This window comes from Papio anubis, chromosome 12 (assembly GCF_008728515.1).
Source record: "Papio anubis isolate 15944 chromosome 12, Panubis1.0, whole genome shotgun sequence".
Classification (NCBI taxonomy): Eukaryota; Metazoa; Chordata; class Mammalia; order Primates; family Cercopithecidae; genus Papio; species Papio anubis.
In genome coordinates, this window is record NC_044987.1 from 65,214,364 (window position 1) to 65,238,253 (window position 23,890).

The 23,890-nt window shown below is 41.5% G+C and overlaps 2 protein-coding genes and 1 pseudogene across 3 annotated transcripts; all 3 read right to left on the reverse strand.

Annotated features, from left to right (window-relative positions):
• Positions 1 to 2,768: 2,768 nt before the first annotated feature.
• On the reverse strand, positions 2,769 to 3,891 carry LOC101018278 (annotated as a pseudogene).
• Positions 3,892 to 8,647: 4,756 nt separating this feature from the next.
• LOC101017559 (olfactory receptor 56A4) lies at positions 8,648 to 11,395 on the reverse strand. Its single transcript, XM_009186755.4, has one exon. The coding sequence runs from the start codon at positions 11,189 to 11,191 to the stop codon at positions 10,244 to 10,246; it is 948 nt and encodes a 315-aa protein (XP_009185019.3). The 5' UTR covers positions 11,192 to 11,395; the 3' UTR covers positions 8,648 to 10,243.
• Positions 11,396 to 16,436: 5,041 nt separating this feature from the next.
• On the reverse strand, positions 16,437 to 18,298 carry LOC101017200 (nuclear receptor-binding factor 2). 2 transcript variants are annotated; one of them, XM_009186754.3, is made up of 2 exons: positions 18,097 to 18,298; positions 16,437 to 18,011 (listed from the first exon to the last, which is right to left on the reverse strand). In XM_009186754.3, the coding sequence occupies exons 1-2, from the start codon at positions 18,179 to 18,181 to the stop codon at positions 17,263 to 17,265; spliced, it is 834 nt and encodes a 277-aa protein (XP_009185018.1). In that variant the 5' UTR covers positions 18,182 to 18,298; the 3' UTR covers positions 16,437 to 17,262. The 2 variants fall into 2 exon arrangements, with proteins under 2 accessions (XP_009185018.1, XP_009185017.1); XM_009186753.4 differs by having other exon boundaries at positions 16,437 to 18,297.
• Between the last annotated feature and the right edge of the window lie 5,592 nt (positions 18,299 to 23,890).

The window sequence follows — 23,890 nt, forward strand, 5'->3', positions numbered from 1 at the left end:
ATCAAATGCATCCCTTGAGGTCTGTGCAGCTAAAATTTTCCAAAGTTATGAAACGTGAGTACTGGCTCCGGCAAGACTTGGGTAGAGGTAGCAAATCAGCTGTATCTACATGCACAATACATATGGTGAGGATGCCACCTAGGACCATTCCAAATGGCCCTGTGAATGCCTCAGGCTGACCATGAAGGCTTAAAGACATTGGTAGGTGTCTGTAGGCTCACAGATTAACTCTCAACCCTCCCCTAATCCTTTTCCATCTATATTCTTTTCTCTCCCTTTCCCCCACTCTCATAGAGTCCAGACCACTGTTAAGAAGGAGATTAAAGAGAGAGGGACAGGTCACATTTCACAGAAAAGCCTCCATATCCACTAGCATCTAAATGGTAGAAGCCAAGAGGAGAAAGTTTATTTGAGGAGTCAGGCCGGGAGAGAACAACTATTCTAAGTCAGAGGGAAATAAGCTTAAGACTACTAAGACGTGTCAGACCAGAGGTATTGGGAGAGCCACACTAGACAAGCCGAGAAATAACCCCTGTCACAAGGGCTCTGAGAAGGGCAGAATTCAGCTGGCAATAGTCTTCCCCCAACTATAGACCCAGAAACTGACCTCATTTTCCACTGCTGAATTCCTGTGAACCAACTTGTCACTGTTTCTGTCATCTTCATCTGAAAAGAAAGTTTATTCTTGATATTTTCCCAGGGCTGTGATGGTGACTGTGAGCACCACTGGGCAAGCAGGATGTTATTACCAATTGGCAGGTCCCAGAGGACTCATAGACAACCTGGACAAAGCCCAAGTTAGTCCCCAGATTTGCTGGAAAGGCACAGAGCTAAGGATACATACAGCTCACAGGGATGGGTGATTGGGCAGAGAGGCCAAGTAGGGAGTGGCTCCTGCACGTAACCACATGGATCATGTCTGTGCAGTGTTGGTCATTACCCGTAAGCCTGTATATCCTGACAGTGTGCTAGGAAACCTCATGCAGTGAGCTGGGAAATTTCACATTGCTCTGTGAGCTCAGACTTCTCATTCTCACAGAACAATCTTGGATCCCAGTAAATTATTTAGAGGATGCTGTTGTTCAAAGTGCTCATTCTTTCAGATACTGGGGGTGTCAGCTACTGGAAGTTCATAACTAAGTCACTCCCCTTTGGCCAAAGAGAGAGCCTTCGCCAAAGGTTACTTTTCCTTCTCCAGCTCAGTTCACACCCAGTGACGGCTGATATAAGAATACAAAATCTTGACTCTCTTTCTTTAATCTTAAACAACACTGAAGAGTCATCCTAGCTCGAGAGGTCCCATTGGGTTGACTGAGTCATTTGAGACAACTAAATCATAGTTTAATTTCTTCTTCTGCCCCATTTTGCTCCTCTTACTCCCTGACAATCATTGTTCTCCTGTATGTTTCTCGATAAACTTCCTGCATGCAAATCTCTGCTTCAGAGTCTGCTTCTGAAAAAAGACAAATGCTGCCTGCCTCAGGTGAGTTGAGAATTTTGCCTCTCTTCTGTAGGATTGTGACAAACCCAGGGGCCTCAACCCCATTGCCATGGTGCCTGTGGGACAAATAGGGCTTCTCCAACAGTCCATCCCAGGAAGTTCCCAATGAGATGGGCTGAGGCCTTCTCGATCTTATTTTTCCATCACCAAGCAGATCTTTTCCTTGGTCCCATCTCTGTTAACCAGTAACAGCTTCCCACTGAAGTAACAGAGCTTCTCCACTACGTGGAGCGATGCTTCCCACTCCACCTAGTAGCCACATTCTCCTTGGGAATAAATAAGTAGATGGCAGATTGGTAGATTAGGTATCTACCAATTCCAGATAGTCTATTAGATGTTTATAAATATCTATATGATAAAATGGTTTTCACTAGTCATGGGATGACATATATTAAGTACATAGGACCTCCCCAGTCTGGGGAGTTCAGAAAAGCCCACCCTATTCAAGTTAGTGCCCATAAGAATTGGTTAAAAGTGAAGGGAGGTGTGGGGATAGGCTGAGGATACAAACCTGTGAAGCAGGAGGAAAGGGACCCTGGTATTTTTGAAGACCTGAAAGGATTGTTAAAATTTGCAATTTTAGTACTCAGGAACTGAGCCTAGAGTTTAAGCAGGAACCGGAGCATGCTGGGTCTTTTAGGCCGTGTTAAAAGGCCATGGAACACCATAAAGAATTTTAAGCAGAGGATTGACACATGATCAAAATCTCATTAACAAAATATCATCCTATGAGAATGGATAAGAAGAGGTCAAGAGTAGACGGTGGGAGACCTGTTAAAAAGCAAATGCAGCCATCTCTGGAAAGATGATACTCTTTTTTACACTCTGAGGAAGTCCACCCTCACCCATTTTTTTCATCAACAATGGTAGTTGTCCTAAAGAGTGTTGGACCTTCCTAGACTCAGCTTTCCTCTGTTTTCTGAGAAAGTAAAAACCTGTTTCCCAAAGGTGAGAATTAAGTGTAAATATATGAAGGTACATTTATAAGTTGGAAGACACAAACTGGCCCTTCCATTTTGCCTAATATGTTATAACTTTCCCTATACTCTATAGCAGCCCTATAATGACTATAAGAGAAATATTAATATAATGCAAACCACATGTCATTTTAAATTTTTAGTAGCTATCTTTAAAAAGTGAAAGAAAACATGTAAAATTGAATTTAATATGTTATTTTACTTAGCATATCTGAAATAGTATCACTTTAACATGTAACCAATATTTTTTTTAAACTCTGAACTTTTTATTGGCCTCCTGCTCCCTAAACGGTACTCTGCCTCTGCTGGCTTAATGTCTCAGAACTTTGGTGTCATTGGTCTCAGACACCACTTTGCCGTCCACTATCTGGCGGGTGGTAGTCTTTTGGATGGTTTGCATGGAGTTGGGGCTGTCCAAGGCAACAACCAAGATTGAAGTCTTCATTGTCTTCCAGCAGGTGGCGGTAGGTGGCCATCTCAGCCTCCAGCTTGACCTTGATGTTCAGCAGGGCTTACTACTCCTGGGCCTAGCGCTGCCTCTCTGCTCAGGTCTGTGCCAGCTCTGACTCCAGGTGCAGCAGGATCCCGTTGAGCTGCTCCATCTGCAGGGCATACCGGGCCTCCAACTCCCTCAGGCTGTTCTCTAAGCTGGCTTTCAGATTTCTCATCCAGTCCAGGTCTATCTCCAAAGACTGGACTGTATGTCTCAGTTCCATGAGCATCATCTCAGCAGCTCCGACCTTAGCGGACTGCGTGTGACCACTGTGGTGCTCCCCTCAACCTGCGAAACCAGAACTTGTCCAGCTTCTCTCAGTTCTTCCCAGCCAGCTCGTCGTATTGCACCTAATGTCTGCCATGTCTGGCGCGGTCCTGAGATTTGGGAGCATCTATCTCCATGGTCAACCCAGATCTGGCAATCTGGGCTTGTAGGCCTTTTACTTCCTCTTCGTGGTTCTTCATGAAGAGCAACTCCTCCTTGACAGCCTCGATCTCTGTCTCCAACTGCAGCTGAGTGACATTGGTGTTATCAACGACCTTGTGGAGCCCATGGAAGTCACTCTCCGCAGACTGGCACATGACCAGCTCTGTCTCATACTTGATTCTAAAGTCAGCAGCCGCAAGATGGGCATTTTTGATCTGCAGAATGATGCGGGCATAGTCCACAGTATTTGCGAAGATCTGAGCCCTTAGGTACTCAAAGGTCTTGAAGTAACACCCCCAGTCTCTGACCCAGGGTCCCTTCCTCTCCAGATGCTCCTGGATTTTGCTCTCCAGCTTCCAATTCTCAGTCTCCAGGCTCCTCACTCTGTCCACCTAGGAGGCCCGGCAGTCATTCAGGCCTTGCATGGTCTCCTTCTCATCTTGGATGCCTCCCATTCCTGCCAGACCCCTGGCCATCCCTGTGGCCAGGCCCCCAGACTTCAAGCCACCTAGAAGCTGATGGACCAGAACGTAGAGATCAGGGAACCCGAGCCCCCCCACCCCCGCCCCCAGCACCTGCATAGACGCTGGCCGCACTGCTGATCTGCCAGGTGCTGTAGCTGGGCAGTTGGACTCACCCCAGGGACCGGTAGTTGGTGGAGAAGGTGGAGTGAGAGGTGAAACTCCTGCTATGCAGGTAGGAGAGTGAGAGAACAGGACTCAGGCTTTGCTGACAACCACTTTAACATGTAATCAATATTTTAAAGTATGAAAGAGCTATTTTGTATTATTCATTCTTTTTGTACTAAGCCTTCAAAATCAGTTGTGCACTTTACAATTATAGTATGTTGCAATTTGAACTGGCCACTTCTCAAGGGCTCAATAGCCACATATGGCTCTTAACTACTGTATTGAACAGCAGAGGTCTAGAGTTATGGGAAACTAAACTCTCCTTTTATTTTCCTTAGGATACAAGTTTAATCTTGGTGTTGGTCACATGACACCATGTCTCTTGAGTTGGATTGGATGCAGGAATTTTTTAAATTTGTTCAATCTCTGGGTCAGGTCAAAATTACAGTTTTCATTTTCTTTTGCAATACTACCCATCAAAGTTTTTGGGGATTTCTTTTATTATGTTTTTAATTGACAGATTAAATTTCAAGTGTTTATTGTGTACAACATGTTTTAAAGTATATATACAGTGTGGAATAGTTAAATCTAGCTAATTAGCATATGCACTACCTCACATAGCTATCATTTGTGTAGGGAGAACACCACTAAATGTTCACTATCTTTTCATTTTTCAAGAATACAATATGTCATCATTAACTATAGTCACCATGCTGTGCAATAGATTTCTCGAACAGCCTCCTCTAATCTAACTGTAATTATTTATCTTTTGACAAACATCTCTCAATCCCTCCCTCCCACTTAACTATCCAGACTCTGGTAACCACCATTCTACTGTTTAAGACTTTATAGAAAACTTTTTCATATTCTTCATTTGAGTGAGATCATGTGGTATTTGTTTTTTTTTTTTTGTCTTAATATTTCACTTAATATAATGTCCTCCAGACTCATCCATACCATACCACATGACAGGATTTTGTTTCCCTTTATAGCAGAAAATTAAATCAGTATGTCAAAGAGATAACTATACTCCCATGTTTACTGCAGCACTGTTTCCAATAGCAACATATGGAATCAACCTAATGCTATCAATAGATGAATGGGAGAAAGAATATATATATATATTCTATATACATACACACACACACACACACACACATATATATATATATATTAGACTGGTCTTTCTGATTTCACAATGGGAAGACCTCATTTAGAACAGGGGTGATCAACAAATCCACAGTTAGCTTAGCTTAGCTCCTCACAGAATCTCTACCAGGGATTAGGACTTTTCAGCAACCTATAGCCCAGCTTCTTTGTCTTAAAGTAGACATTACTCTTCCCCTACCTCTACCTTAAACCAGTGAAGTTTTTATTTTTATTTTTTTTTTAAGAATCAATGTGGCTATTCAGTAAAGAACTCCAAAATTTCTAGATACTTCCAAATGTGGTAATAGGAGCACCATTCTTTCATATAAGATTTATTTGGAAACTACAACTAGATGTTGTTAACAAAGGATGACGAAAGGTAGAATTGGAATTAGAAACAACTACAGCTTCAGATATACATCCAAATAAAAGCCTATTTATTCTGTTAGTCAGACTATACAGACTTACTTGTGGCCAGATTCCAAAGAAATAAGTCTATTTCTCTAGAGGCATTGGCTTTGTTTCCTGTTAGATATTATATTCCTTTTGCTGGGGCAACGAACAAAAGATTAAAATTGACCCCATGCCCAGTCTGAAGTTTTCTGAGGAGTATTGTGGCTTGAGCAATGGAAAAGGTTTTCTGTCCCAGACAGAGAAGCAGGAAAGAACACTGAGAGCAAGGGCACTGAGATGGGAAGCCCAGCAGGGAGAAATCAAGGCAGTTGGGATTAATGGCCCTATCTTTTCTGGTGCTTCCATGGCAATCTTCTCTAGGAGGGGTGAATTATAGTTGATAACATAAACTCACTGAGTCTCCTAGTCTACAGCTGTCATAGACAATAATGAAGGTATAGATGTAATTCAAGAACCTTCATTCTGGAAATCTCAGTTTTGTTTAAATGGGTAGTGTACAGTTCACATTAAGAAAAACTTTTCCCCATGGAAAAGCAGGGATACAGCAGATTTTGGGATATTGGTGATATTGGCAGAATCTGAATCTTCAGCCCCAGATCTGCTGCATTTCTACCAGAAGAATTACTTCTTCATGCTTATATGGAACACCTGGGTCCCTACAAGACTCTCATCCTCATAATTTTCCTGGTTCCAAAGCAGACCTAGCAGCTCAAGGATGCTGTACTGTAATTACTACTTGTGACTGTTTAATGCACCATCAGACCTCCCCACTCTGAGGTTCCAGAAGCTATTTTCCTGTCCAGAGCTCCACTCTGCCACTTCTCTCCCCACAGCCCACCAGAGCTAAGGCTATTTTAGGCATCTGAACCCAGAGCATAGGCCTATTCTTCAGGGAGGCATGGGCAGAAAACCTAGAAGATAAAATCCAATATTGGGATAGTGGTGAACAGAAAGAAAGTTGAGGAAACATCCAGGAGACTTGAGGCATTATAAATAAAAACCATATATATTTGAAAAACAAATATTTCTAGACTTAGGAGAGAGAGAACTTCATTTCAGACTTTAGGTATACTCTTAGAAAAATTATGTTTAAATGAGAATTACATAGTATCCATAAACCGGGGCCATTTTATTATAGCCAGTATATAAGAATGGGCTATAAAGCATAACATATTGCAGACATATCATTTCCCTAATACCTACATCACAGTGGCTTCAAAATTGGAATGGGCAAGTGGAATATTTGTTATTAATAAGAGCATGAAAATCCAACTCACTCACTGGACAGGTATAAGATTTGTCCAAATATGTGTGACAGTGAAGGAAAAATGCCTTGGAAAGCCTCTTGGTACCAGCAGTAGGAATGAGGAAGCTGGAGAGGATGCCGAGACATAATCCTTTCTCTTTCTCACCTCACAAGGCTGGGCTCCAAGAATGAGATGGTGGGAAGACAATTGTGTTGCAGACAATGGTGCATAACTGGGTGAGATTTTACCTATGTCACTTTGAACTTCTCTCTCTGTCCTCCAAAGGAAACCTTGGGTTGGGTATCAGCCTCACCTCCTCTGGCCAAGCTAGGACTGACCATAAATAATGCCTGAGGATAGAGATGGTTTCGTTACACACTACCTATTACCTTCCAACCCTACTCCTCTTCCTAGAGAAAAGAAAAGATCCCAGGGAGATTCCTGCTGCGGTCTGATTTGTGTATTGTCTGTGTGCCTGAACCAGAGGCCCTCATTTGGGAAGAGTCTGAATTAGGAAGGATAATAAAGCAAAGAAAGGGGAAATTATGATAGAAAGGAGAGTGGCAGACGAAAGTGATAACACCAAGGAAAGAGACTATCACTCTTTTCTATTAAAAATGCTTCAGAAGCAGCGAGTAATAACCAAACAACTTTTCTCAGATGAAGTGCCAAGTGATACCTGATTTTGAGAGAAGTTGCAGAAGTTGTTCTACCCCAAGAAGAAAAGTTGTACTAAAATAAGAACCCAATAGGACACTCTGGAGAAAATTTGTAATACAGCATTTGTGGACTCTGTTTATTTCATTTGATATTTTATAGGTAAACTGAGAATGAGGATTCTTCACACTGCTTTGAGCAGGGATTGCAAAGCAGTGAAGCCTCTGCACACTGTGTGGTCATGAATCACGAAGATAATTTACCAAGACAGCTGCTTGGACATGGTGAAAAGTTTCCTAGTTTATAATTATTGTGTCGTCTCTCTCAAACATACCAGATGGGATTGTTGCTACAATTTGGAGGGACAAGTGGCATTGGAAGCCTGGTAACCTTAAAGAATGTGATCACTGGAGTGGTATAGCCACGTATCTTCAATGGCTGTCCCTACGTGTTTCAGAAGGAAAGCTTGTGGAGAGCCTCGTGGTGCACCCAGACCGAAATGGATATAAATCGGCTATGTTCAACTAAAAGTCCTATGGGGCACCCAATTGCTTGGAGTTCCTACATGATAACCCTCATGTAAGCAATAGAACTTCTCAAGAAAATAAACTAGTGACAAAAACAACTAGAGAGACAGAGGAGGACTCAAATTCCATGGATACCTTATACACCAAGGTAAATAAGGTATGCAATAATGGCCAGCCTATTATTCAGAGCGCAGCAGGGGAAGCAGCATGCTTGGGGAAATAATAATAATAAATAATTCAACGCATATAATTTAATGTGTATATACTCATTATACAAAAACTTTTATTAGTTAATTCGCTCTTTGAAAAAACAATAAAAAATAAATTAACACCATTTTCAAGGTAATAAAGCCAGAATCTATGAGTTTAGCCAAAGTTCATGAAATCTGAGTACACAAATTTAGCCAAATTATTTTATCTGAGAATACAATTTCCATTGTCCAGACTGTCTCAATCCTAATGGTCTTCACTGTATAGAGGTTCATTTTGTGCTGGCTCAAAATAAGGCTCTGTGTTAGGTACTATAAGGACACATAATAGTATAAGATTTTATTGCTGTTTCCAATTAGTTATCAAAGAAAATGAGAGATAAGAGATCATTTATAAAATGTTCTACACATTTTGTTCAATATATTTTTATTTTAAATTTATCTGTATAAGGGACAGTAAAAGTAGCCATGCCGAATTTTAAAGATGAATAAAATACTCTCAACCTAAAAGAAGCTTATGACAGTGTCAGAGAAAGAAATACAGCCACACAAGATGCAAGAATAATGATTCCAGTCAGGAGGATCAGGAAAGGAAGACCTACTGTGGGAAGTGGCATTTGAATTAAACCTGGTAGGAAAGACGGGGTTTGGCAAATGGTGATAATGGTAAAAGAAGGCTTATCTGAGAAGCATCAAATGATTGAAAAGAGAGAGAGCAAAATGGGAATAGGTAATTTTCAAGAAATAATGAGCAGTTCATTTGGGCTACAGTGGCAGAGAAAACAAAGTTTAAGATAAGTCAAAAGTATGTTAGGGCTATTGTATAGGAGGCCTGTAATAAAAGAAGTGCTGTAACATAAAATTTTTTAAACACTGTAGAGATATTAATTTTAATACAAGTCATTCAGCAAAGATAAGCTTCAGTACAAATGAAAGTAGGATAGTCCAGTTGGGACAGTTGTCAAACAATGCTTGGACAAATGACGAACTTGAAATCTTAACTTACATCCCCAAAACAGACAGATTAAGACTGTTTAATATTCCTTGAATATACTGAACTGTGTGGCATCATTAAGAAGGAAATGCCAAAATAGTAGAATACACTATTCTGTGAAAAACAAACCCTAGAACTTTCAGGTCTGGGAAACTGTTGGCAGCTTTGCCAGCCACAGCTCAGGAGGGAGGCTGCAGCAAACAGCAACAGAGGGAATGAACAGGATGGCTCATTCGCGCCTATGATGGGCAGTTCAAGGTGAGATAGGAACTATGATTATAACGACATGAAGATGAAGATGATGAATACAAGAACATAAAGCACTTCAAACAATACAACTCCCCCGCCCCCAACCTAAAAATCCTAAAACTTTGTCAACCTCATTTACAAACCAAAAACTGAAGAGAGAAAATCTAAGTAGAGAGAAAGAATGGAAATGCTGCCCTCAGAGAGGTATGGGAGAATTTTAGGATCCAGGGAATAGCACATCTGTCTCAGGCGCCATGGAAGAGAGTCGGGGTGTTCAGGGCAAGGCACTCAACCCCAAGTTGTTCCAGGGTCAACATCTGTACTTAACCCAAGCCATGCCTTCATGGCACCCAAGCCAGGCAGCTGTCTGCCAGGCTGAATCAGAGAGAGGAAAGGAATCCGTGTCATTTGCAGTTCAGAAGACAGGCTGATCTTTTTAAGGGCATTTTATAAAGTTTGTTTCTTTAGTGGTCAAACACTTCCATTCTAATACAGCTCCATTTGTCAAAGTCTTGGCAAGATTATTCATTGCAGATTAGTTCAGGAAAAATTCCGAAGTAACCATAGAATCCAGAAAAGGGAGGTTTCCTTTCAAGCAACAGAAAACAAAGATTCACAAATAAATGTGTTCATTATTGCCTGAGATATTGAGAACAGAAGAATCAGAACTCAGGCCAGGATTTAAAAGTGAAATTTCCTTTCCAACATAAAAATAATTCCTCATTTCCCAATTTTAATTAACAACTCTAAAGGTGGATCTAATCCTTTTTACTCTTCTAACCTCTTCAGCAGGTTCTGGATTCCCTGCTTGATCTCCTTGGTTCTCATACCATAAACAATGGGGTTCAGAGCTGGGGGGATGAGGTGGTGCAGGATATTGAGCAGGATGGGGACATCCGGAGGAATTGTCTTCCTGGCCAGGTTAGTGATGACCAGAACCAGCAGGACTGTGCTGAAGAAGAAGATGAGGATGAAGTGGGAACCACACGTGCTCAAGGCCTTGGCCACAGCACCCTCGGCCTTGATCCTCAGCACAACTTTCAATATAAAAGAATAGGAGATAATAATAAGGATAAGGTCAGAGCCCAACAGAGTCCAGCCTGCCACAAACTGGTAGAGCTGATTGAAAGTGATGTCATCACAAGAGAGTTTGGACACAGACAGGTTAGTGCAGATGCAGTTCTTGATTACGTTTCCCACACAGTATCTGAGCCTGGCAGAAAGCATGGGAACAGCAAGAGAAACAAAGGCATTCCGGGCTATAACAAAGACCACAGCCCTAGCCACAAACTGGTCAGTGATGATAGATGGGTATCTCAGTGGATGGCAGATGGCCACATAATGGTCATAGGCCATGACCATGAATGTGCAGGACTCCATGGTCAAAAAACTGTTCATGATGAACATCTGGAGGAAGCAGGCTGGAAAGCTGATTGACCTGAGGTCAAACCAGAAGATGGCCAGGACCTTGGGGATGACAGTGAGGCAGAGCACGATGTCCAGCAGGGAGAAGAGGCTGAGCAGGTAGTACAGGGGCTGGTGCAGAGAGGACTCCAGCTGGATGGTGATCAGGAGGGTGGTGTTAGTCCCCATGGCCAGGAGGAAGAGAAGGCTGAGGGGCAGGGACAGCCAGTGCTGCCAACTCTGGAAGTCGGGGAAGCAGATGAGGAGGAATTCAGAGACTGGAGCAGCGGAGTCATTGCTGGGTGATGCCATGTAAAGTTTCCTGATCAATCTGGAGACCCAGGGTACCTTAAAATGTAGGAGAGAAGTACAGAAACATAAAAAGTATGTGTTCTAAACATAGTAGAGTGTGGGTTTCCACTGAGGCCCTGTATCTGTCCCAATAAAGTTTTTAAAATCAATGTCTTCATCTTCCCTTATATTTAACCAAGTATGTATCATATGTTTTATATTCTTAATCTTAATTAATCATATGTTTTATATTCTTAATTCTTAATCAGCCACAATGTTTTATATTCTTTATCTCATTTCATCCTTTTAAAAAATACTAAGGAGTAATTAATATTGTTATCTTAATGTTACAGGTAACAAAATAGAGATAAAGGAAAATTGTAAGAAGAATCTTCTACCACCACACAGTTTAAAAACTAGCAATCACAAGTATCATCTATTGTCATGCATTTATATGATTTCAGTACACTTTACTAATTTTTACTTTACAATGATTTTCATTCATTCATTCATACATTTCCCAACCCACTTATTCCAGTTCAGGGTTACAGGTGGTCCAAGCTTATCCCGGCAGCTTTGGGTTGGTTCCCAAAAGCTCAGGGAACCAGAACGCCATTGCATTACAGGGAGCACTCACACACACAACCATTCAGTCACACTGGGACAATTTAGACTTCAGCTGTACATCACTGGGATGTAGAAGGAAACTATTTGGGTCCCTGGAAAAAGTCCAGTCTGACATGGAGAGAATATGCAAACACCACACAGACAGCGGCCCCCGCCGGAAACCCATTTTTTTTCTTATCAATGTTATAATGACACAACGTTGTGTGAAATGACATTACATGAGGACCTGCTCTCATCAAATGAGCTGAAGTTCACCAAAGATGGAATAGAAGTCAGGGAGTGAGTTTTAGGCAAGTAAATTTATACAGGAATCCACTTACCTGGTAAGTAAAATTACCTGTTCTTCCTTGTGACCAGGATCCAATTATCCTTAGCATATGTAATTTACATTCTGTAAACTCATCTACTTTGATTATAGCTGTTTCTTTTGTGGGGTATCATTTGTTTTCCCTGACTACTAAGCAAAGAGAAAGAGTCCAGGTACTAAGAAGAGTAACAGCAATGACTGTCACAGCCAAAGAGATCGAAAGTAGCCAGGGAGTCATGGCAGGATAAGAGAGGGAGCCTAGCTTTGGAAGGCCAAGGCAGGCAGATCATGAGGTCAGGAGTTCAAGACCAGCCTGGCCAACATCGTGAAACCCTGTCTCTACTAAAAATACAGAAATTAGCTGGGTGTGGTGGTGCATGCCTGTAATCCTAGCTACTTGGGAGGCTGAGGCAGAATTGCTTGAACCAGACCCGGTGGGTGGAGGTTGCAGTGAGCCCACTGTACTCCAGCCCAGAGACAGAGCGAGGCTCCGTCTCAAAAAAAGAGAAAAAAGAAAAACGAGAGGGAGCCTAGGAAGCATGTAATCAGCATAGCTACAATGACTGATCTTTCACCCCTGTCCCATTTGATAGGTCTTCTCTAAGAGGATTGAGGTGTCCATGAGAAGATATTAGAAGACTCTAGCTGCCAGAGAAGATAATGGAAGTATTTATTTAATCCAAGAACTTTCACCTTGAATATTCCAGATTTTCTAAACATAAATTATACAATATATATTTTTAAAAATCTACCCATTGTAGGGCTTTGAAACAAACCAAGAATTCAGGAGTTAAAACTGGAGTAGGCAAAATTATGTATCAGATCTGCCCTGCAATTCAATATCTGATTAGGAAAATGACTCAGTGTGAATTTGAGAAATAAGATTGAACTAATTCGCCTTATCTGTAAAGCCTTCTCCTTTCCAATAATCTCAAGTATAGTTACTCTGAATGGCTTGATCTATTTGAACAAGTGAGAAAATAGTGTTTTCTTAGTTCCTGGTCAGAATGCTAAAGACAGCAGTACATCACATAGATTAAGCAAAAATCATTATCTTTTGAGAACTTACCTAATTAATAGAGAAAATTGACTTGCAAACATTTATAATGCAGTACAGTTGTGGCTCTAATAATGACAATCATAAAATAAGGAGGCAATATTTCAGATAATGAAGCAGGGTAATATGGTCTGAAAGTTAGCCTCAAGCAGAAACAAATGACAATTCTGGCTCTTATACTGATTGTGTAAACCTAAAAGCTATTTCAATTCCATATTGTTTTCTCACAAATGAAATAGAATAAATGATATGTAACTTTAGGTGCTATTGTGGGAAGGAAAAGGGGCTCTCATATTCTGAAGTTCTGTTAGGTCAAAAGATGCAACAAGCTAAGAGCATCAAAGGACAAAAAAATAAAATGAGGTAACATTTCCTGGGTGAGAATAAGGACTGTCCTTTTAGGCAAAGGTAAAAACAAGAAAATCCTGCCTCCATAGATGTTAAGTAATGACTAGTAGTGAGGCACTAGGGGCTGCTGGATCCCAAGTTTTTTGGGGAAAAGGAGGCAGGAGAGTAGAGTATCAAAAGATGTTTAAAGGGAAGCAGTGGCAGCCTTGAGAGGATCCTTAGAAGTCTGTCTGATAGTAGGCATTGTCACGTACACTGTAGGGAATCAGAATATTTGAAAAGGAACGTGATATGCAATAGACGGTGTCTTAGACCACTTTAACTGCTAAAACAAAATACCATAAACTGGGTGGCTTATAAACAACTAGCATTCAAACCTCATAGTTCTGGAAGCTAAGAAGTGTAAGATCAAAGTGCCAGCAGATTCAGTGTCTGGCTAGAGCTCATTTCTTAGTTCAGAAGTGGCACCTTCTCATTGTGTCCCAACATGGTGGAAGGGGCTAGTTAGCTCTTTACCATCTCTTTTATAGAGGTACCATTCTCAACCATGAGCCCTCATAACCTAATTACCTCACAAAGGTTCCAATTTCTAATACCATCACCTTGGAGGTGGGAGGGAGGTTAGGATTTCAACACTAGAATTTTCTGAGGACACAAACATTGAGACCATAGCAGATAGGTCAAAGGGGAATCACAGAAGGTAGGGAGGCTTTTTGGAGAGTCCCAAATAGTTCAAAGGACAAGTGATTAAGATCTGAACAAAAGTAATAACCATGTAAATGGAGAAGAAAGGATAATTTTGAGGGGTGAGGAGTGCTACAAGAAAATTTAATGTAAGAAAGGTTAAGGGGACAGAGAAAGGCTGGAGTCAGGTATGCCTCCCAGATTTTTAAACAAATACAGGAAGACATATGTTCTTTTTGAGCTTCTTGTAGCACTGATAGATTCTTCCAGGTAATAATGTACTTTTAGCTTTCATAGTTACTTTGTAATTCCTTAATAGCTGGAATGATTTTTCCTCCCTCTGAATTTTCCTCAGTGAAACTGAGAACTCCTAATCTGAGAAATGAAGAATTGTTGGCCATCTGGGGCATTGTTTTGGCTCTTCAGTATGCCAACTCAATCAGTCCAAACTCATAGACTGATTATTCACAAAGGAGTGGTCATTGTGGTTATTCATTCTAGGTGTCAATGAGCAAAACATGGTCTCTAACCATGAGTCATTAACAGTTTGGAAAAGTCAGACAGATTCTGAACTAACCAAAATGGTAATGGAAGATTTGAGCCCAGCTATGATTGCCTAGAAGGAGCAGTCACCTAGGTTCATAGATGAATTCAGACTAGGGAAGAAAAAAATATTATGACCTAGCTAGGCAAGAGGCTTGGCCTCATAGCTATGATGTAGTTAGGGGTCTTTGAGCCTACAGAAGTTTTGATTCTACAAGCCATAAAATGACTTAGCCTCAGTTCTGAGGGAAATCACAGCCATTGGTCTGTAACGCTTGTGCCAGAACTTAAGTACTGTGGCAAGGTTGTCATCTATTACACTAGGCCTTATTGAAAGAGTTCTATCTCATTTTCATACCAGGCTCCTGGATTCCCCCTCCACTCATCAGCTTCCTCTTCCTCATAATTTCCTTGGCCTCACCTTGAGACTCACCAGTTTCAGAAGGCTGTACTGCTGCTATTTCTTGCTGTTTTCTACAAGAGCTGCAGAGGCTGATTTTATGGACCCTGACTCCACTAGTCCCTTCCCTCCACACTGCTCACAAGAGTTAGTGCCATTATTAGGCGCCTGGGTCCTAGGGCCCTATGGTCCATGTCCCAGGAGAGTATGTTGTGAAAGGTGTTCAGCATTGGGAGTAGAGTGAGGATGAAAGAGTTCAAAGGCACTTGGGAAGTCTAATTAATGAAAATGGCATTATCTAGGTAAAATAAGCCAGACACAGAAAGAAAAATATTGCATAATCTCACATTATGTGTGAAATCTTAAAAAGTCAAATTCATAGAAGCGAAGAGTAGATTGGTGGTTTCCAAGGGGCAGGGAGAGAGGGAAATGGAGAGATGTCTGTCAAAGGGTATAAAATTTCTGTTAAAAGTATGAATAAGTTCTAGAGATCTAATGTGAAGTGTGGGGATAGGAATAATATTTTATCATATGTTTAAAATTTGCTAAGACAATAGATCTTAAGAGTTCCCACCACAAAAAAGGTAACCATGTGAAGCAATGGATGTGTTAATTAGTGTAACTGTAGTATTCAGTGTGATACACTCTATGTGTATCAAAACATCACTTTGTACACTTTATATATAATTTTATTTTAAAAATAAGACAGGAAAGATAGGAAGAAAGGAGGGAAGAGAAAGAAAAAGAAAAAGAAATCCTAGGAAAAGAAAAACGTAAGGTAACTGAGTGATGGGAATTCTTCTCTGAATACACCAGTAACAAAGAAACTGAATCAGGCTATTGTCAGCACTATATACTCTAGAGGGAAGTACTAGAGGAACATTCCCACCAATGAAAGGAGCGTGAACCATGGCCAATTGAGGGGAACAGAGAGTGCTTTTCCTGTGAACCTTTCTCATGCAGTGGGAGCACCAGGGGTCTGGACCCCACAAATCCCTGGGAGTGGCCCTCTTCATGCTCATGGTGTCATGACCAAGATTTTATCTTCATGGCTTTTCTGTGTCTAAATTCTTTGTTTCCTAAGTGTGGTTTCAGACAATGCAATTGTTAACAATACTCACTTTCCATAGAGCAATGCCTAGCATTGCTTCCTTGAAGAAACAAATGGAATGGTCACAAGAACAGTCACCACTCATGCACAATAGGACCTAGAATATAGGCTCTCCTGAAGAATATTTAGGGTCATGTGGGCTTTGGGCACAAGAATCTTGGAGAGAGAAGAATAAGTAAAGTCTTTTTCTTTTTTTTTTTTTTTTTAAAACACAATTACTTTATTGATTTCTTACAATCAAATACTGCCAACTAGCATTACTTCCACTCTTGCATCATTAAAAACAAAGGGTATTTCCTCCTTGGTATTTTCAAATGATGCACTATACAATAAACAAAGTTAGAACTTAAAATGCACCCTGATTAATTATGTAAACTGGTAATTTGTTTAAAAAAAGCATAATAATTTGGTTCCTTTCTTCATAAAATGGAAATTTAAATATTTCTTCTGATAGTCTTGAGGTTATTATGAGTAGTGCAAAGTGTGGCACATATAGTTTCATCTAGAAGGGTGTGTATCTTACACACCTTATTTAAACAAACAAAATGTGCATTAACAAAATGCATACAGTCAATGCATGATAGAAAGCATGTTTCAAATATAAGGCAGCCCCTCCGGCCACCATATTATTTAGGTTTTGCATTATCATTTATGGCATTATAGATTAATTACACATAACTTTTATACATTTTAATCCTGAAGATAAGAAAAATAACTGTTGCTTGAAAGAAATTATTCCAGGTAGCCATTTGGTTTGTATCAGGAGAAACCGAACCTCCATGAGTTTAGTGTCTGCCAAGTCGGAATCATTAGCTCAAGTGAGTGAATGAGATATGCGGCGCATTTCACAGCGACTGTTTCCCAAGTCCTGGCAATGCCTCTGCTCCCACAGTCCACCAGATGAAGCATTTCCGGGATGACCCTTCTATGTGGTTTTCCCTTTTCATTTTTTGTTTTGCTGGATTAATGATTACTGTATTATTTCCTCTTTTCCCCTTTTCTGTGGCCTTCCATTTTAATTACTCATAAATCCTTTCAGAATATCCTCAGAGAGCTCCATAAGGGGAAGTTCTGGAGAAGGAAAATCCAAGGGAGGAAGATTGGGGATTGGAATGTCCTTGGCTTTCCCGGTATTTGCTGCGAACTTCTGCCAGGTCGAGGAGGCTGTAGCAGTTTCTGAATGTGGTGGCAAGCTCCATAACTCTGATGTTTCTACAAAATCAGCATCTACATCCAGCTCCTTTTCTATTGGACCTTTTAGAAGTCTGGCCTTTTCAGCCTTTAGTTGTTTATTTTCTTTCCTTAATCTTTCATTCTCAGCCACAAGGAACTCCACGTGCCTCTTCAAATCTGCAATTTTGGTTGCCTGCTCCTCTATAATTGTTTTATCATCTTTTGGGGCTTTGCTTCCAATACATGGCTCTGCTGGCTCACTCTTTTGCTGAAGTAAATATAGTAGTGTGTCTGGATCCCTGTCAAAGATCCCCTGAATCTCAGGCAGGCATTTCTCTGTAGAAGGGCTGTACTTCTGAGAAAGGGGGCTCTGGCCCTCTGCATCCTCTGCAGAGGGTTTGTGAGATGCCTGAAGATGGGCAGCTACATCCTTGTCTGTGTTCTGCTGGGCTTTCAATCTTTCTTCACGTTGGGCCCTTTTCCATCTCTCTTGGATGAGGAGGAGCTGTTTCATATGGCTATCCCTTTGCAATTCCAGTGAAAGATGAGCCTGCTCAGACTGTGTCAGCTTCATGGCTTCAGAAAGATATGCTGCAGCCTTTTTGTGACAAGAAATAGCCTCTTCGTATTTGCCTGCAGCTAATAAACGGTCTGCTCGTCTGCTCTGTTGATGAGCCAGGTTGAGGGGTCCTTCCATTACTTCCATAGACCCCGGGGTAAGCGGCGGCCTTAGGAAGGGGAGTAGTGGCGCCGGGGAACATGGAGGGGACTGCTGGGGAGCGCGACGCAGCCGCAGAGACTGCGGCCCCTCTCTGCGCCCCAAGAGCCAGCGGTAGGCGCTGAGTGAGCAACAACCTCACCACTTCCTCCTCCGGCGCCCAGTAAAGTCTTTTTCTAGGACTCACGGTTTCCTCCCCACAACTGCTGAAAAGGAGACATTCAGGCAGAAATGTAGATGGAATATAATCCCACTCCTTACATACAGTAACTCTGGCCCCATTTCTATCTTGCTATGCAGATGTCTGAGGTAAAGCTACAAGGACAATGGAAGCATCAAATAAAGTTAGTAGACATGCGAAATGAAGAAAACTATTTCATGAGTGAATAACCACTCAAGGAAATATATATTGCTAAGAGCATACAGTTTAAACTGTGCAAAATATTCTTATCCTCAGAATTTCTTATAAATAAATAATTCCCCTCTACTCTCAGATCATGGGAATGTTGGGAAGAGAAAATGTGACGGTTTTGTTTGAATGTTTGTTTTACACTTGTTTTACCACTTTCTGGCCGCTTCTGCTCGGGCAATGTTAGAGACTCTAAGAACCACAATTTCCTCATCTGAAATATGGGGATAATGAATCTTCCAATACGTGGTAGTTGCAAGGATAAAATTAAATTTACTTTTTCATTTAACAAACATTAATCTTGACTCTATAATCCACTAAGCCCTATACTACATGTTATAAATGCAGTACAACAAAGAATCATTCCTGCCATCTTAGAGAGGGAGACCAAAAGGTAACATATAATTACACCAAGGATTGCATTATCCTGTATTTATATCCTGTATATATCCTGTATGTATTTATGATCATAAATCTTCATTGAGATATTGATGGGTCATGTTATTCTGATTATTACCTGTTATTTCATCTAATCCTAATATTAACCAAATGAGAGATATATTATTATAATCCACAATTTACTGACGTAGAATCTAAGTAAGGCATGCTGTGAGTTGAATTGTACTCCTAATAAAGATATGTTGAAGTCCTAACCCCTAGTATCTGTTAATGTAACCTTATTTGGAAACAGGGTCTTTGCAGATGTAATAAAGTTGAAAGTCACCAGTTAACACAAAGACTGATACATTTCCAGTTCAACCACATCTTGAGAGTACATAGCAAGATCCTATCAGACTCTACCTTTGATTTTTCTCTCCTCATGCCAGGAAATTGCCAAATTTTTGCTCCATTTCAGACTAATTTCTTCTAGATTGGCAAAAGTCTTCAGAACAAATGAAGCTATAAATCCAGGGTTTCTCTCGGTTTTTACCTGCTTCTAAATTTTGATTTTTTGCTTCTTAACTCTTCAGTGCTTTTACAAATATGTTTATGCTTGATTAATTCAAGCACCTTTTTAGTGACAATTTAGCTGGATAAAAATCTGATTATTGACACGTAGTTTATACACACACACACACACACACACACACACACACACAAAATACATTATATATTTCCACAGACTTCTGATGTCTTCTGTTGTTAAGAAGTATATTGTCTGTCAAATTGCCGCTTCTCTGTAGTTAATGTATTATTTATCCGGCTCTATTCAGAACTTTTTGTCTTTGGGGTTTTGAATGCTAGTAAATGAGTCTAGATTTATTTTAAAAGTTATTCTCTTTATGATTGATTAAGCTCTCTGAATCTGAAGATAATTCAGCCATTATCCCTTTGAATGTTTCTCCTCCTCCCTATTTTCTACATTATTCTATGCAAATCCAGTTCCATCTATATTGAATCTTCTTTTTAAATTCTCTTTATCTTTTAATCTCCATTTCACATTTCATTCTCTTCCAAGCTGTATTGGTTTCAGATTAAGTTCTTCAACTTTAGCTCCATTTTATCGGTTCTAAACTAAACTATACCAATCTTTTGTAATTTGTCTTAATGTCAGTGCCTACATTTTTTTAGGTATTCTAGAAGGCATAGTTGCTTTTTTTTTTTTTTTTCAAAAATACCTGGTTTTCCAATAAATTAGGACTTCTTTCTCATGCTTTTTTACTCCATCTTAAATTTATTTAACCATTTTAAACATAGCTATGTTATAACTTGTGACTGATAATCCTGTCTTCCAAAATTCTGATATCTAATTCTACTGACTCTTGCTCATGCTGACTGTAATTTTGAAATGCTAGTTCATGATCAACAAAGCTATTTCTGTTAGGTCTCTTAGGATCACCCTAAATACACTGCTATGGTTTGAACATTTGGGTCCTCTTCAAATGTACATTGAAACTTAATCCTTACCTAATACAATAGTAAAGAGGTATAGCCTTTGGGAGGTGATTAGGGCATGAGAGATATTCCCTCATTAGGATTTGTGTTTTTACAAAAGAGCTAGAGGAGACTAGCTAGGTCCTTTTTGCCTCCTTTTGCAGTTTCACCATGTTAGAACAGTGATAAAATTATTGTCTTAAAAGCAGAGACCAGGCTCTCATTAGACATTGAATTTGCCAGTATCTGGATCTTGGACTTCCCACCCTTCAGAAGTGAGAGAAAGAAATTTTTATTCTTTGTAGATTACCCAGCCTCAGGTAGTTTGTTATAGCAGCATGAACAATCTAAGACAGGCATTTCATATTAATTTCTCCCCTTGGGATTCCCCAGACCATATATTATAAATACCAAATCATACCTACCTGAGGGATTTTTTTATTCTTTCTAATGCCTAGTTCAAGAGAGAAATGTGTGTTTGTGTGTGTGCGTGTGAATGTGTGTGTGGTTTCTTTTGTCTCCCCTTCACTAAAAGTGCAGACCTTCAAGATCCCTGGTACTATGAGTATCTGGGTGACTTAATTTCATCTCCTCCCTTTGTGAGTATTCAAATTCTTATTTTCTGTATGTGTATAACCACTTAAAATGTGTTTGTGTTTTAAGCTGTGTTACTATAAAAGATTCAAAAAGTCAAAATGCAAACCCCTTTGTGTAGAAACCAATAAATGCTCCTATCACTGCCATAAATTCAAAGTCTATCAGTCTTATTACATCTCTCATCAATTTTTGATCACTGACTAGCAAATTACTTTCTTGCAAACATAATTGTGTTTCTGAGAGATTTTATATATATATATTATATATATACATATATATGTGTATATATATATTTATATGTGTGTGTATATATATATATACACACACATATATAAATCTATGTGTATATATATATTTTTTAACAGCTGGGGAATTTTTCATGCTCCTTAGTCTGCCATGAAAAGGAAGTCAGGAATGCTCTTTATATGGAGAACAGCAGTCATATACTAATGTGATGGATGGAATAAACCTTCAGTTTGAGACATTAGAAAATGTTCATAAATAATAAATTTTTGCATTTTACATCCTTGTTAGCTCTGTTCATGTAATTTTTCTCTCTTTCTCTGAATCAAGCTGGACAGGCAATGAATCTAGATACCTGTACTTTATCTGCCTTAGTTCAAAACATGTCCTGAGATTATCCAGAGCATTCAGTTTATCCTGAAAGTACAATCATGTGGCAAATGACACATGATGGCATTTTAATCAATGACAACGTTATGGGATCTTTGGGATGTTGCTTTTACGGCTAGAAACTTGTGACCAGTGGTGTCTTTGTCTGAGTTTTGCTTGCACCCACTCGGCTCGTCCTGCCCATTTGGCCTGGCAGGTTACACTCAACTCATGCTACTGGCCTGGATCCCACACCTCCAAGGGAGACTGGAGTCAGGCATGGAGCAGTGAGGGGTGGGTGTGAACGAGTGCGGAGTCTGGCCACGGCATTCAGACATGCTGACTGCTGCCACGGGCAGACAGATCTAGGTGCCAGGATGGGCACCAGCTCTCTGTGTGGCTGCAGCTGGACTAGGCACACTGCAAGCAGTTTCCCTGGCTGGCACCAAAGAACGTGGTGGTGCCCAGAAGCTTGGAGATACCAGCAACCACAGAGTCCCAAAGAGGGAGTCACAGCCCTGCCCAAGGAGTTCCGAGGTCTGGGCTCCCCAAAGGGCTATAGCTCTTCTCTTCGCCTGCAATGTGGTGAGCAAGGAGCATGTTTCAGCCCTGCTTCTGTTACAGCAACTCTTTTAGTCTTGCCATTCAGCAAGTCCCGAGATCTTGTCCTGTGACAAGGAAGAATGAAGTATACAGACAAGTGGAGGGTGAGCAAAAGGAAGAGGAGCTTTATTGAGCAATAGAACAGCTCAGAGAAGACCTGGGTAGTTCCTATCTGTAACCAGGGTGTCCTCACAGGTGTTTAGCTCCTAGCAGATGGGGTAGCTCCTTTCTGCACACAGGTCATGCCAACAAATTGTCAGTTGTCAGCAGAGAAAGTAGTTCCTCTCTGCAGCTGGTCGTCCCAGCAAGTGTTCAGCTATCAGCAGAGAGGGTAGCTCCTCAGCTGGTCGTCTTGTTGTCTGCAGCTGTCAGCAGAGAGGAGGCCCTAGAGTGGGTGGCTCCCCTCTGCAGGCAGGTCATCCCATTGTCTGCCGTTCTTAGGGGAGTGGGTAGCTCCTCCCTGCAGCTGGTCATCCCATCATCTCTCGATCCTCTTCTCTGCTCTGGCTGAACCAGGGACTTTTATGGGCCTTAGAGGAGAGGAAGTGTGCATGACTGGTCCATGGGCAGCTAGGGGCAAGCCCAGAAAAGGCACTGCAAGTCCTCACTCCAGTCCATCTGCCTCCTGCCGCTGTCCATGACACTCAGGCTGATTGCACCAAGGGGCACCTTCAGGCCTGTGCCGAGCCACCCTCAGCACCTCCTTCAGCTTTCCCCCAACACTTCTCAGTGCCCAAAGTCCAGGGGAGCCAAGGTGGCAGGGCCTGTGCATGCACACACCAGCTGGGCTGTGATAACACCCAAGCTCAGCCCTAACTCTGCTCTGAGATCTGAGTGGGTGCTGGGAGTATGGAGAGGCCATGCAGCAGAAGCAGGCACCTCTGAGCCTGCAAGGGCAGAGGGTAACCTTCCTCAACCCCCAAGAGTGCAGAGAGGCCCAGGTCTACAGCCCCAACTTGGGTGACTGCATCTGTGCCCGGGGGTGTGGGACTCCTGCCCAAGAGAACAGGGAGGTCCAAGTCCACAACCCTGATTTGGGTGACTGCAGCCACACCTGGGAGGGTGGGGCTACTGCCTGCTTCTGGCTTCCATCAGCTCTGTGGAGAATGCAGCCCCCGCCACATCCCCTCACAGCCTGTGGCAGGGGCTCCAGGTCCTTGCTGGGCTCAGACTGGCATTGGAGGCAGGGGTGACACCTCCACAAGCTCCTGCTGTGGTCCTGGTGGTCATGGGCAGCCCAGAACTCCCTCTTGTCAAGCTCATGGCCCTGCAGGGAGAGGGAGTTGTGGGGGGATTCTCCAGGAGCAGATCATGGGCCCCAGGCCCAGCTGTTGGGAGTGTCAGACCTGGCAGTCACCCTGACATGGGGTGGAATCTGGGGACACTGCCCCAGGTGGCCCTGCATAGAGCCTCTTCCTGAGGTGCAGGAACCCAGTGCCCTCAGCAGGGTGGGCATGGCACCCCGTGTTTTGCTTGGGCCCACTTGGCTGTGCAGTCCAGGAACCTAGGGATCAACTCACTTTGTCTTCTGCTTCTGGCACATGTGTGCACCATCAGAGAGCGTAATAATGAAACAAAACACCTGTGGCTGATGCCCAAGCACATTGTCTGGGAGTTTGGAAATCACTCCTCCCCACTCATCATAGCTTGTGCCCA